Source organism: Zophobas morio, unplaced genomic scaffold (assembly GCF_036711695.1).
Source record: "Zophobas morio isolate AGI-343-1 ecotype UQ-CSIRO unplaced genomic scaffold, CSIRO_AGI_Zmor_V1 ptg000017l, whole genome shotgun sequence".
In the NCBI taxonomy this organism is placed as follows: Eukaryota; Metazoa; Arthropoda; class Insecta; order Coleoptera; family Tenebrionidae; genus Zophobas; species Zophobas morio.
In genome coordinates, this window is record NW_026972122.1 from 15167257 (window position 1) to 15181934 (window position 14678).

General features: G+C 30.4%; 1 protein-coding gene across 1 annotated transcript; it reads left to right on the forward strand.

Moving 5' to 3' along the window:
- Positions 1 to 50: 50 nt before the first annotated feature.
- On the forward strand, positions 51 to 14012 carry LOC135130695 (sodium- and chloride-dependent glycine transporter 1-like). Its single transcript, XM_064058129.1, has 12 exons — positions 51 to 309; positions 360 to 491; positions 545 to 699; positions 5365 to 5471; positions 5521 to 5788; positions 5835 to 5938; positions 10426 to 10663; positions 10715 to 10843; positions 11482 to 11682; positions 12018 to 12188; positions 12238 to 12337; positions 13773 to 14012. Exons 1-12 carry the CDS (start codon positions 165 to 167, stop codon positions 13841 to 13843), a joined length of 1821 nt encoding a protein of 606 aa, XP_063914199.1. The 5' UTR covers positions 51 to 164; the 3' UTR covers positions 13844 to 14012.
- The last annotated feature ends 666 nt before the right edge of the window (positions 14013 to 14678 follow it).

Genomic DNA, 14678 nt, shown 5'->3' on the forward strand with positions numbered 1-14678 from the left:
TGGATTTAACTTGGTAAGTACAGTAGCAGTTACGTCGATTATTATTGTTCTGATAAAATAATTGGCTTAACTTGGGGACATGCTATCTATGATTGTTAGATCTGAGGCAGCAGAGAGAACGTTTGCATATTTTGTTACTTGTTAAGTATTTCTTTCAAAATTAAATGCCAACGGACAAAAATAAACAAGACAATGTCGATCGAGGAAATTGGGCCAATAAATATGAATTTCTTCTCTCATGTTTGGGGTATGCTATAGGAATAGGTAATGTTTGGCGATTTCCCTATTTATGCTACCGAAATGGAGGCGGTAAGTCATTTGTTTTAAACATGCGTCGCGCCTAATTTTCCTTATTTTAGGTGCATTTTTAGTCCCATATTTACTGATGTTACTTTTCTGCGGTATTCCTTTATTTTTTCTGGAAAGTTCACTGGGCCAGTTTGCTAGCACTGGGTGTATAACACTATTTAGGATTTCGCCTTTATTCAAAGGTATCAAATGTGCAGTATGCGGATAGTAATAACAAACAGAACTTTAATTTTAGGGGCTGGTTTTGCTATCGTTATTGTAAATATAATTTGCACTGCTTATTATAATGTTATTATCGCTTATCCTCTGCTATTCCTGGCAAACTGTTTCCGAACTAAATTACCATGGATTGACTGCGACAACCCGTGGAATACTGATCACTGCGTTAAGGTATGTGTTTACTTCTATAAACATGTGCATGTGTAAAAAATAGAAATAAAAACAAATACACAAATAACTATTTCACCTGTATTGTAAAAAGAAATCGCGTACGCTTTAAAAGAGGGTTGTTAAAAAAATATTGCGCACTACACACAGAGAAAAAACTTTTTAAATTCATACTTCACCAGAGTTCAGTCACTTTCCGAATCGGCAGCGAAATATCTGAAATAATCACTAAAACGGTAAAATAAACACATACATGTTTTTTGTACGATGTATAATATTAATTACTGCAATACCTATACTTATAAAATATTTTCAAACTTTCAACAATAGCATTTATAAACATTTTACTCGTTTAAGAATATTTTATAATGCGTAATTTCACAATTCCAAGGGGAAATTATTGATGTTTAACTTATATTAGGACAAAAGCCAAGTTAGGTAAACTCTTACTATCAAACAGTTGTCAAAGATATAGAGATATTTTAGTACAAAGAAAACTAATCTGTTTACTGCTGTAAACCAGAAAATTTCATTGTTTCCTCAACAGTGTATTAAATTTGATTATATTCTTGATACGCTTATGTCAATTGATGACACATCAATTGTCTGGTTGGGTTTTTCGTGTTTTTTTTTTATTTTAAATATTTTCGTAAAGAAAAAAGAATTAAGCACACATGACACCTCGCAATTTATGTTTATTTCTCTCCATACTGAAATACATCGACTCGAAAAGGACTTATTCCTCAAATTAGTCTTCTTTACTAAGATTGTGTTATTTCATGTAAAAAATAGCAACATTTTCTAATATTAAGTATTTAAATAATTTTTTTAGAAGGATTGAACTATGTATTAAAAATTAGTTTTACACAGTATTAAGCAACTGTGGCAGCTATATGTTGATAACAATTATTTATTAAGTAATAAGTATCGGTCTCATTATTTTGAAATACCACAAAGTTTTACATGCCAAATACATGGTACGTAAGCAAACATTGTTTAGCAATTCAAAAAGAGATGATTGGGGTGACAGCACACAAAAGATATTCTACTCATGTTTCAAATTCACATCAAAAAAGAAAATTCAATGCATAATAAATTATTTAATATTTGTGACTTTTATGCTACAGTTATTGCAATTGTTTTAAATTTTAACTGCTTGAATCTGAGCAACATCTTTGTAAATTATTTGCATTTGAATTCACTACTCACTAAAATAAGGTAAGGGCGTCAGCAAACAGAATAAATTTTGTACTATCTGACACGTCATTTCCAACTTATGTACCGGTAGGTGTTAGATTTAATTATGGTAAAATCAATAACTATTATTCAGAAAAAAATCTAGTCAGAACTATATGTTATAGGGAATGCTGAACGCAAATTAGATCTTACTAATAACATGAACAGTTTTGACTAGAAAATGTTAGCTTTCTCTAGGAAATGTAACATTTTACTGATTCTTGATTGGCGTCTAGAGATTGTGGTTTCAAGAGGTAAAAATTGAAAAACAGAAATAGAACAAAAAAACACAACTTTAATTGCAGTAAATTATCAAAAAGGTAAAAAACATTTTAACATGCATAAACTATTCACAAGAAATAAAGAGATAAAAGAACTCATGATAAATACATATATGTTTTTGAGGTAATGTTCACTGACTACTCAAGTAATCACTGTCAACATCATAGAGAAGAAAGATACACATTTCCTAACGTTCGGTGGTACCTAAATGTTAGCATTAACTAGGAAAAATAACTTCATATTCTCATTTCCTACTTTCAGGGCACGTTTTAGTAAAAGCTAATTTTAACTAGCGAATCCTAACCATCACTAATTTCTGGCTTTCACTGTAATAAATATACATAAATTTGTAAATAGTTTAAAGTTTATCCTACTTAATTCTATACACACACTGCGATTAAATAAATCGTTTTAATACATATAAGGCTGGTTCAAAACATTCAGATGTACTTTTACCTTCAAAGCGATACTCTTCAAATCGTCGTAACAAAATATTATGCTATTATTATTAAGCCGATATGTATAGTATGCACGTATTCTTTGTTACTAAAAACACCTAACGCAATAATGAATCATCTGTTCAAAACCGTTTATGAATCAGCCTTGATTAAGCATTCAAATTTTCGCAAAAAAATCTGAATGCTTAATGGAATCGCAATGCATCACCACATTTTATACCAGTGTAAGAGTACTGACGTATAGAATCTCCATAAAAATGTTGAATTACTAACGCGAAGATTACTGGTTCGAGTGACTCTCGGGGGTCACAATTTTTTTTAAGTCAAGGTGTTACTTATGCTACTGCATATCATGTTTTTTTCTGTACTTTAACAATTTACACATAACTGTATTTATTCGACTGTACTACTGTACGAGGCGAGGGAAGTTCTATTTAAATAATTTTAGACCAGTTTACGAAGTGCATTAATTAAGTTCGCGGAAGTCACTTCAGGCAGTGTTTTATATCGTACATCGCAACATCGCTTTGTGTTTATTTTCATTTCTTGAAACAAAGTTAGTATAATGTTGCTGTTACAAATTCATTTATGGGATATAAAGTCTAACAACAATATTACGAAATCATTTATTTATTATTTGGTTGAGTTATTTTTAATTGTTGTGTTAAAGGGGAGAAATTTTAAAACTGCTTTAATTAGAATAATGCCAAAATATTGAATTTCCGTAATTAATCTGCATGATATGTTTTTTGTTATAACAAATCTCTTTGCAACCAAAATAATAATCAAAATTATCTTTACTTGATTACCTAAACACTAATCGGCCATTTAGTTTGTTTGATGATGTGACTGATATGCTACATTATATACTAAGTGACAAAACTAACAGAACACCATAAAGGAATGACAATTTTGCAATGAAATTTTATATACAGTGCGTCTTTTTTAAAAGTGGGCATAGGGATTCCCATGTTAAATTTTAGAGCCCATGTTAACTTTTGTTAGGGTGAAAACTCAGAAGAATTTTTACGGAGCAAATAGCCTTAAAGTTCTACTTTCATTTTCACTACCACTTTTTGCAGTAATTGGCTAATTTGTGCTTTAAAAAATAAAAATTATTTTGATTAAAAACGTTTGGTATATCATAGACGGTTTTGACTTAACATTTTAACTTGTCACTTGTCATAATTTTGATTTAATCATTAAATAGCTTTATTGCAGTTTTTAGAAAAGAAACAGAATGATGGAATTCAAACATAAATGAAGATAATAAAAGATAATTTCACTGAAATTGCGTTTTTAATGTCCACGGTCGAAAAAATCTGTGTTTATAAATCTGCCGTAAAACTTCTAAAATTTTCAAGGATTGATTAGAATTTGAATGGTGTCGGTCCAGTAGTTTTAAGAAAAATTAGTATATTATTAACCAAGGTTGTGAAGACAATCATTCTAGACCGAGCGCAAATTAGAACCCGAGACGCACAACGTCGAGGGCTCTTATAAAGCGCGAGGTCTAGAATTACCTTCACAAACGTGGTCAATATACTATTTTTCTCACTAATAGAAACCGTAAAACAATAAATAGGAAAATTAGACCTTCAATTTTTTGACGCAAAATGATTTTGTTATCATTTTTAATCAAACCTAAAATAAAAATAATTTTATCTTCCACCGTGTACCAACTACCATGCATATACTCAAGTAATGTTAGTTGCATGCATTTATTCATTTTAAGAAATAATTACATCAAGTAATTGACAATTACATGCTTTAATAATTAGACCTGGACCCAAACTATTATCAACCTTTCGCGGTTTTCGAGTCCACGAGAGTATAAAATTAACTTGGTTTGCACTCACACCAGACAAACAACAAGTGACGCATCAAAACCAAAAACGAGTCTACCTTTCATCCATTAGTTATCATTACGAAGCCTCTCACCAACTTAAAAATTGACATTCATTAATTCCATAGACGAGCTACCAAACTGAAGTTGCACATGGTTGCCTATGTTTAACGATTTTCTTAATTTATTTTTCAAATTCAAGTTATTCAAATGCAGTTTCGAGACGTTGATTTTCTCACAGCTCGAAGTTTGAATTCAAACTGGGACACCACATTATGGAGACATTTATTAAGATCTATGGAACGATATTAGGGCAAAGGCTGGAAAAAGAAGAAATAGAGATTAAATTTATATTAAAGCATAGTTTGACTAGTAACTTATTAGACTTAGGCATGTTTTACGGCAGACAGTCTAAGTTCAATAAAACAATTACTAGTCCACATTTAGCTTAAAAATTAAAACTCCGTGATTAGAAAAAATCCAGTAAAGTATTAGTAACCACAAAATATTGTAATAAAAAACATTATTAAAAGTTTGAAGTATAACGAGAAATTTTATAAAAAAATAAGTGAACAGACATATTAGCAGGTTCCTTTGAATTTTTATATAAATAAATTTGATGTTTTTTGCTACAAAGATATTTGTGCCCATCGTATCACGATCGTGAAACATTTTTTGCTGAAAGACTTGTGTACTCTGACACCACGCTAATTCAAGTGTCCTCTGAGAAAATTAGTATTTATTACCAAAAAACTTACATCATTTAAAATCCTCAAACGAAATTCGTCTAGCACGAACTTTTCTACGCTGTCACAAAACACCCATAAAATATAATGTAATTTCCAGCTAGGTGGTCAGAACGCTGCGAAGAATCACGCAAACGATACGTTTCTCCTGCACCAAAATGAAACATTTGAAAATAGGATGAAAACTCCAGCGGACGAATTTTTCCAGTAAACAAACACACTTGATAAAATGACATAATAAGTTACAATGTTTCAGTTATCATATTTTGCAGATCTCTGATAGTATCGAAGATCAAGGTACAATCGTTTGGCCTCTACTTTTATGTAATGTGTTAGCTTGGGTCATAACTTACCTCTGCATAATGAAAGGCGTGAAAAGTGTCGGAAAAGTTGTTTACTTTACAGCCACTTTTCCGTTTTTTGTTTTATTTGTTCTTTTAATAAGAGGTTTAACGTTACCTGGAGCATGGGATGGCGTTTCCTTTTATATATACCCCCAGTGGCATCAACTTACGAATTTAAAGGTCAGTACACATTATTTATCTTACAAATATGTCAAGAAAATTTTAGGTGTGGGCTGACGCAGCGTGTCAGATATTTTTTTCTTTAGGACCAGGTTGGGGAGGAATAGTTAATATGGCTAGTTATAACAACTTCAGAAATAATAATCAGTTGTAAGTTTTTTTTAATTCCGTATAAAGCATGTCGAATTTTATAAACATTGACGAAAAATTTCTACATATAATGATAATGATAAAGAATGATTATTCAAAGGAGTAAAAGCTAGATGGGATTCAAATAATTTTATTGTATGAAGCATTGAAACATTTATTGCTTTTTGCGAAAACGCTGAACATCTTAGTGAAAATAAATAATATGTTATGTAACATGTAGTTTGCTACAAATTTACAGAATACTTTTAGTTTTTACGACGATATTTATGGCTGAATCTAGCTTATAATAAGGAAACATTTCTCGTGACCTTCTCCTTGCTTGTTCGACAAGTAAAATCTAAATTCGTTTGTGAACAGAACATGCTTTACTTCAGTCTGTATGCCACAGGGCAAATTTTGCTCGGCTTTTCTTACCTCAAATATGACTTCATCAAAAAGCTGTTGATAAATTTTCTCTTCAACTTTGCATGACTGTTTGTTTAGTAACGGTCGTAGTTTTTTTGCAAGTTCTTTTTAACATTGTAAACTACAAGTCTTAGCAAAATTAAACACAGGACTTAATATACAATAAATAAAACAAAATGAAAATTATACTGTTTTTATTTTTGAAATCTATAAAATGTATAAAATTAGTGAAAGAAACATATTCATCTCTGACTGATACATCAATATTCTTGAAGCTTTGGTTCCGATACCGTATATTATTATATTATTCGATTGCGCAAAGTTTATTAATCAGTTACTTTTCACAAGACAATATGTCCGTAAAATTACTGAAAATGACTACATCAATAGAATTACAAATTTTAATCTACCAAAATTCAGGGAAGAATTATCTAATTTGTATGATTTGAACGAAAATTTAAATTAATGTTATATTATATATAGGAAAAGAGATATGCCGAGAGCTTTAGAAAGAAGACAAATTGAAAGAGAAACAATAGGAATTTAGGTACAACAATTGGTCGCACACAATTGATCATGCGACAATTGATCGCAAACAAACTTGTGGCGACGTCAGTTGATTACAATAAATTTGAAATAGAGGTTGGATGTAAACACCGAATTAAAAAACAAAATTGTAGTTTGTTAAGAAACGTAATTGGTAGTTGTGTTTTAAAAATTAAAAAAAAATAGGAGCTTATACCACCTAGGTAATTGTTAATGAAGGTTTTTTTTTTAATTATCATTTAGAATAAAATTATTACCATTTTGCCGTTAGTTCATTATAATAAGTAGGCACTCATCACAACAAGTATTTATTGTACTTAACTAGATTTGATAAAAAAACCTATACAAGGTTATTCAGCTAAGATGACCAATCTGAGCTTTTTTGGAGCGGCAACCCAAAATACGGATTATAGTTATTTCTGGATTTCGATAAATATTTGAAAATTAATTTGGATACCAGTGTGTGAACCCGGTAGAATTGTTGCCGTGAACATAGTAGGTAATTGGAAGAATTGCCAGTTGCTCGGTGGAGAAGTTATTATTATTACAATACTCCCCTAGCTTACGCTCGGTATGTAAAAAGATGTCTTGGCCGTCCAGTCCTTACCAGAAAACGATTTTTGTTGATCCGACTTCATTACGACTATTATCTTTAAAAACAGTACTTCCTCTGGATTCATTGTGCTGGCATAATAAGTACAAAATCGCCATTTTTATAAATTAAATTGAATTTCTTCAAGTAACAAATAATATGTCCACATTTTAAAATATTGACTAAAACCGCAATCAAAAAATACTTTTCAATAATAAAAAGGTAAAAAAGTTTTAAAAACCTCTAGCATATAAACATAAGCCGGTCAGGATGTTTTTAGACAAAAGTGAGCCATGAAACTTTTTCTTTACGTTTAGATACACTGATTCATTGACAAAACAGTTTTTCTGTCAGTGCATAAAACTGACGTTCACTTGAGGTTGATTTACTATATTTATTGTCTTTTAGAAATGAACATTATACTTACTAGAATGGAAAATACAAAGTGTGAAATTACTGACAATAGTGTTGCAGTTTTTGATAGATTTTCTAACTTTACATTAAAAACAACTTAAAATACTAATCTGATAAATTTCATTTTTCATTAGGGATCTTTACATATACGAAATTGGTTGCCAACCAAATTACTAGATTTACATGGCCTACTTTTGTCTAAAACATTGTGAATGGTATATACAATATACATACTAGATAATTACTTTTGTACACATAAGAAAGCTAAATTTCGTTGTTTTCATCGCATTATATTTTATTCGATCTTGTTTTTGATGAGCTTACGTGATACGATGGCAATTAAACTGGTAGAATGCCACAAATCACTTAGGAGATTTAATACAAAAACAACATAAATCAACAGGTAAACGAATCTTTAATATGTGGTACCAGCATTAAAGTTTAGCAGAAAAAAAAAGATGAGTGTCAGTATTGTGTTTCCTGAATGATAAACGACGCAATAAGTCTGAAATATTTTTTTTTATGATTCTCTTTGAATAATCTGCAGCTAGCCCAACAAAGAAATTTGTTGCACATATTTTGTTCAAATTATTTTTTAAATCTATTTTTAAATTAAGTAACGGTAATTACGCCATTCGTAACTGCTATGAATAATTTAATAGTGAAATTCTCCCATATAAAAATATAATCTTTAATATCTATATTATGTATTTACAACTGCATAATGCGACTTTCTATCACAATACTGTCTATTTATAAAAATTTATGAAATAGTATTGTACACTATAGCACTATATTGAATTTTTTTTTAACATTTACTGCTGATCAATTTTTCTTAATTTACGTAAATGCAGAACAATTTATTTTAAAAATGACATCTTGGCATTTATAAAATACGTAAAAAGGACGTCAAAAAGATATTGTTGCTTCGTGAGTCATCTCAATACAACCGTTACTTTTTTTTATTTTGAAAACCTTTCTGGTGAACTTGTCCGTGCACTTCACTTTTAGTTTTAAGTTTAATTTAAAATGATTCTCGTTTTTTTGCGTGTAATTTTAATATTAAATTTTGTTATTTTTTAGTATTTCTTTTGTCGGTCGGTTTCGGTAAAATCCTATGTCTAAAGTAACATAAGTATAATTTTGATTTCAGTACTTTGTAATGATACTGGTTTTTACCAAAATTCCAGCAGTTGCACTGGAGTGAGCTACAAAATAGAGTACGATTTTGTTTCCAATGAAAAAATTTTTGCTTGTCCCATTTGCGTAAAACAGTTTGAAAAGATCCATTTAAGTAGATAATAGAGGTAAGAAATACAAAATTATGCAGTTTTCAATATGTTAAATAATGTCGAAACTTTAATCTAATAATTTTTGTGATGAGAACGGTGGTGATTTTTCTTATTTTTTTTTACCACATACTAATTTGAAGAGGTTCTTAAAATGTAGTTTTGTACCTACAATATTTTAAAATACATCTCATTTAAAAGTAAAAGATTATCAAAAAAATATATCTAAAAAAACTAACCAACAATAAAAATCAAATACAATCTTATGACACAAATTCACAGCTTGCAGAATTAGATTTATTATGTGTGTAGGTACTGTAAAAGTGTTGTCATTTTTTATTGTAACTACAGAAATTTTGTTTCCTTAATTCAACACAGTCACTGATCTCATTCGTGCTAGGCAGACTAGAGTATCCATCACAAGTATTTCGAAAAAAAAACACTATTACTACAATTACAATTTTTGTGAGTATTATGCTTTTTAGTTTCGTTTAAGCGTTACAATAAAAAAAATAAATTTAGAGGTAGTCTTAATCTATCATAAAAAAAAAGATCTAACGAAATGGCAAGACTTGTAATATTCAGTTTAGTCGTTAGTGCTGCACATCTTGAGCATTCAACATTATGTATCAAGACTAATTATCACAATTTCATGTTCTTCATATTCGATTTGTTCAGGAGGTCTAATACTTTCTTCGTCGTCAAAATTGAAGCAATGTTAAATAATTCAAGGATGTATAATAAATAATCATCAAATGTTGTGGTAATAAATTTTTACGTCCCGAGCGTAAGCTAAGGAAGTACAACAATCGAGTCCATCAGACGAATTGCCACTTTCATATTTTCTCGACGTTTCATAACCCCTAGACTACGAAAAATGTGATCACCGTTTCCCACTGCAGCTACCGTTTGCGCTCCCACAGCACGGTAGCTACAGGGGTGTTATTTATACCTTCGGCCAATTTTTTATTCACAAAATCTGCAGCTGGTAGTAATTCTAAAGAAGCTCATAACTGTGATATAGTTTTTATATTATTTGAACATTATGAAGAAATTATGAGTTTCATGTTTTATTGATTGCTGCTGTGCTCATTCTATAGTGAGTAAACATTTCTCTCTGAAAAATAGTAAAATTTTGAACTAAAATGTTTTATAAATCAGAATCCAATCTCCGAGTGTAGCGAACCAACATCGACTTTATTTAAAACACAAACACAGCTAACTTTGTTACTGATTTGCAGAGATTCAATTCTTGTCCCAATTCTCAATTGCGGCACAAGTATTTTTGCTGGGTTCGTTGTGTTTTCTGTAATCGGTTTTATGTCTCACGAGACTGGTTTGCCGGTATCAACAGTTGCAACAGGCGGACCCGGACTGGCTTTCGTCACATATCCGGAAGCAATCACAATGCTACCTTGGCCTCACATTTGGGCGATACTGTTTTTTCTTATGCTTTTCTTCCTTGGTCTAGACAGCTGTGTAAGTAGCAGGATTTCATTGACTTTGAACTTTAATTGTTGTTTGTTGTAGTTTGTACAAATTGAAGCAATCATTTCCAGTGTGATTGATGAATACCCGAGCCTCAGAAAACACAAAATGATGGTTACTTTTGGATCGTGTGCAGTTACCATGCTCATCTCTACTATGTTTGTTAGAAATGTAAGTTTGTTGTTGGTAATTTAACTGTAAAATCAAAGAAAAGGAAGTCAGCAAATTACCTGAAAATTTTCAATTATACCATACTGTAACAAAATAACTCATAATGAGTATTTTTGAAATTTGCAGACTTAAAGATGAAAAAAAAACCCTGTACTTACTCCTTGCGCCCAAAATTAATTTGCTATAACCGTTATATAGTTTAATCGCGATGTTACGACGTCTTTAGCTGCCGTTTTAAATATATATGTACAAGTGGATCAAAATTAAGAAATGGGACTAAGATCATAAGATCTCAAAGGCCATATATGCTCCATATTTCAACTAACGATTCGATTGTTAAAAAATGCTCGTAATATGACTGTTGTGGTCCCAGCTGAATGCGCTGTAGCCCCGTCTTGTTAAAAATAAATTATTCTAATTCCCCCAAAATTAACTTCCACCCTAACGAAAACTTCCATGTCGTTGTCAAATATGGTTTTATTAAATACATGCTTGTGTAACAAATGTGAATTTCAACACAATATTTCATTAAGACAGAGCTAAACCTGGACTTCTACAACTTCAGTTTAACGGTTTTTTCAACACTTATCGCATATTTAGAATTTAGTGTAAAGACATTATATTTATATTTTTTACAGGGTGGAATGTATCTTTTACAACTTTTCGACTGGTATGCAGCATCAATATCTGTTATTCTCATTTGTTTTGTCGAAGTATTTGTTGTTGGATGGACGTACGGTATTAAAAATTTTATAAGAGATTTAGAGTTTATGATCCAAAAGAAAATACACTGGCTGTGGATTCTGTTATGGAAGATAGTTAACCCCATCATTCTCGCTGTAAGTATTCATTTACTATCATTATTATTACAAAATATTTAATAACAATTTCTACAAACAATTTTAATTACTTTTAACTGTAGAGGAGATCCAACAAATATGTAATTTGATAATAAATTTACATTCTCGAATTCTAATAACGGTAAATTTTATTAAAAAAAAAACTAGATTAATTTTATGCCCTATTCCATATTAATACATTTACATGAACACGATATAATTATGAAAAGTAGTAGGCTGTTTACTAATTTCGTAAACATCAGTTTCAGAATGAAATTTGCAATTTACATTTAAAGTGAAGTTAATTAATACATATATTTACTGAACTGTTTTAGTCAATATTTATTACCACAATTGCCTTTAACACAAGAATTACATACCGAGGCATCACTTATCCCGATTGGTCTATCACATTAGGGTGGTGTTCATGTGGAATTTCCATCATATGTATTCCTCTTTATATGGGATATAGACTTTTATATCTAGAAGAAGGTGACCTTGTAGATGTAAGTTTTTTGTCACCTTTTTTTACGTCATTTATATACCTGTTTTTAGAGAATCAAATCTGCTATTAAACCGACTCTAGAATGGGGGCCCGCTGACAATGAACACAGAAAAGAATGGTTCAAATTGGTTCATTACGATAATATTAGAAGTAAGTATTTAAACTGTAATTACTATATTAAATCTACATAAATTTTCAAGATGAATCTCACAAACTAAATATTTTGTTGATACCTGATATATTACTGTTGCAACAATAATTTTTAAAATTTTGTGAAAAGCATGGTATGAAAACAAAAAAAAATATATCGAAAATGGTGAGACAATTTTTTTGGTTTCCATTCATTCTAAATTAAAACTTTTGTGTTGTGTCAATCAGGCTGGTACTCGTTTTTCTTAACCGTACGAATATAAAACAAACATGGTTGCAGCAACGATTACTTGCTCTTTGAAACTGACCCTTTCCTGGCAGCTATAGTTTGTGTAGTACCTCGCAGCTAATAGTTTTTGTCTCATTTACTTATAACCAAATAATTACTAGTTACTATGCCATCTACATATATAATCATAATCGTTATATTTTTAGTATGTTGTTTATTGTTACTGCTGGAAAATGCTTTTATAATATCATAATTAAGCAAATGAAAAAGCGATGTTTAATTTAAACACACTCACCTTGAGCCATTAAGTGATCTTTTTTTTTCTGTTTTTATGTAGACTTAATTCTCTTGTAGAAGTGTTGGAATGAAACAATATACCCCTGTATTAACTTTCTCATTTGAACTAACAAGCTAAGCACGATTAATATACACTTGCAATATTTTATGTAGGTCAGTTTCCCCAATTTTTTAATAACTATAATAAATAATAAAAATAACTCATATCTATTAATTTGTCCTACAAAGAAGATGAGAACATGAAAAATGTCCGTCAGTGTATAATAGAACTACATACTTAGAATAAAAAATTGGAAACTGGTTTCGACTTTTAAATAAAGTTAGTTAGTGTACGAAAAAATAACAGAAAAGGTCTGGCAAATTCCGTTAGTCACTACATTATGATAAATTTAACTGTTTTGATTTAAGAGTTTTAGATCTGGTTTGCAGAAGCTTAATTAAATATTTGATTGCGATTAAATTTTCATCGGTCACGTGCTACTTTAATGGCGTATTAAAAAACCACGTGACGGACTCTAGGCCAATCAGACGTCGCTAAACGCCTCGTTTAATTCGTGATTAACTTAATCTCAATTAAAATATTCTATATAAGGGCCCTTAAAGTTACAAATTTATTTAATTTTTAACTATTCCTTAAAATCGGTTGACATTTTATTTTGTAAAATGGACATTAAAACTGTGCTTTATAACACAGTTATAAAGCACAGATCATATATGATATCGCGATAATGTTGTATTTCTGTAGAATGCGAATGCAAATCCGCAAGATCCAACCGCATTTTTGCAAATTTTATAGTAAAGTGAAGCTACTGTTTATACGTGCAGGTTATTTTACACTTCACTACTTCGACACCCGAACAACCGTTCATTAAGGAAAATTGTTCTTACAGATTTATTTTCTTTTTCCAGACTCCAGCGCCGATGCAAGCAAAGATCCCTACCACGAACAGTTTGTTCAACTGGTTACATTAAACACCTAAACCTCCGTTTCTAGTAAATTATTATGTAAAACAGAACACCTTTACACAAATCTCGTTTCTGTTGTAATAAAACGACCCCTAAATTAGAATAATTATATTATACTGAAACTCTTGCAAACATAATTGTATTTTCCTTGCGCTTCTAACTTTATATAACCACTAATATTTATCCGTCAAATGTGTTGTTTATTTAAACCATTGTTCCTAGACAAAGAAGAACAAGTGACTGCCATTTTGTTATCACCAATTTTTAATTTTGGTAAGGGTAAAGTAAATAAATATAACAGTTTCAAATAAATTTTTAAAGTAATGATTGTGAGACTACTTACTAGATAATATGACTTCAGTGAGCACATTTGGTTTCTTGACATAACGCATTACCTTGTCTGTTTTTAACTTGTTCCCTTTTTATGCATAGGTACGTACGTATTACGTATTGATAATAAATAAATAGACCGCTTTGTTTTAATGTACACACGGGATGATTCACAAGACCACGATAACGACGTAATTTTAATGCAACCCAAAATACATTTGCAACCAATCACTGGATCCTACAAAATTACAAAAGTTAAATACAGAACCATGTTACCAAAAAATAATTAAAACTTCTAATTATTTTACTTTAATTTATTAATTAAAAATACAACTAATACAACAATGGTCATTTACTAAACATTGCTGGACTCGACTGCCGAAAGATTATGTAACCTGAGTTAAAATTTCTGAATTTACCGAAATGCCGGCAATTACAATTCTCTCCAAAAGATATCAACTGCGAATCGGCTTTTTGTATAAGTACTCAACTTTTAATCATTGCTCACAAAAAGAATTC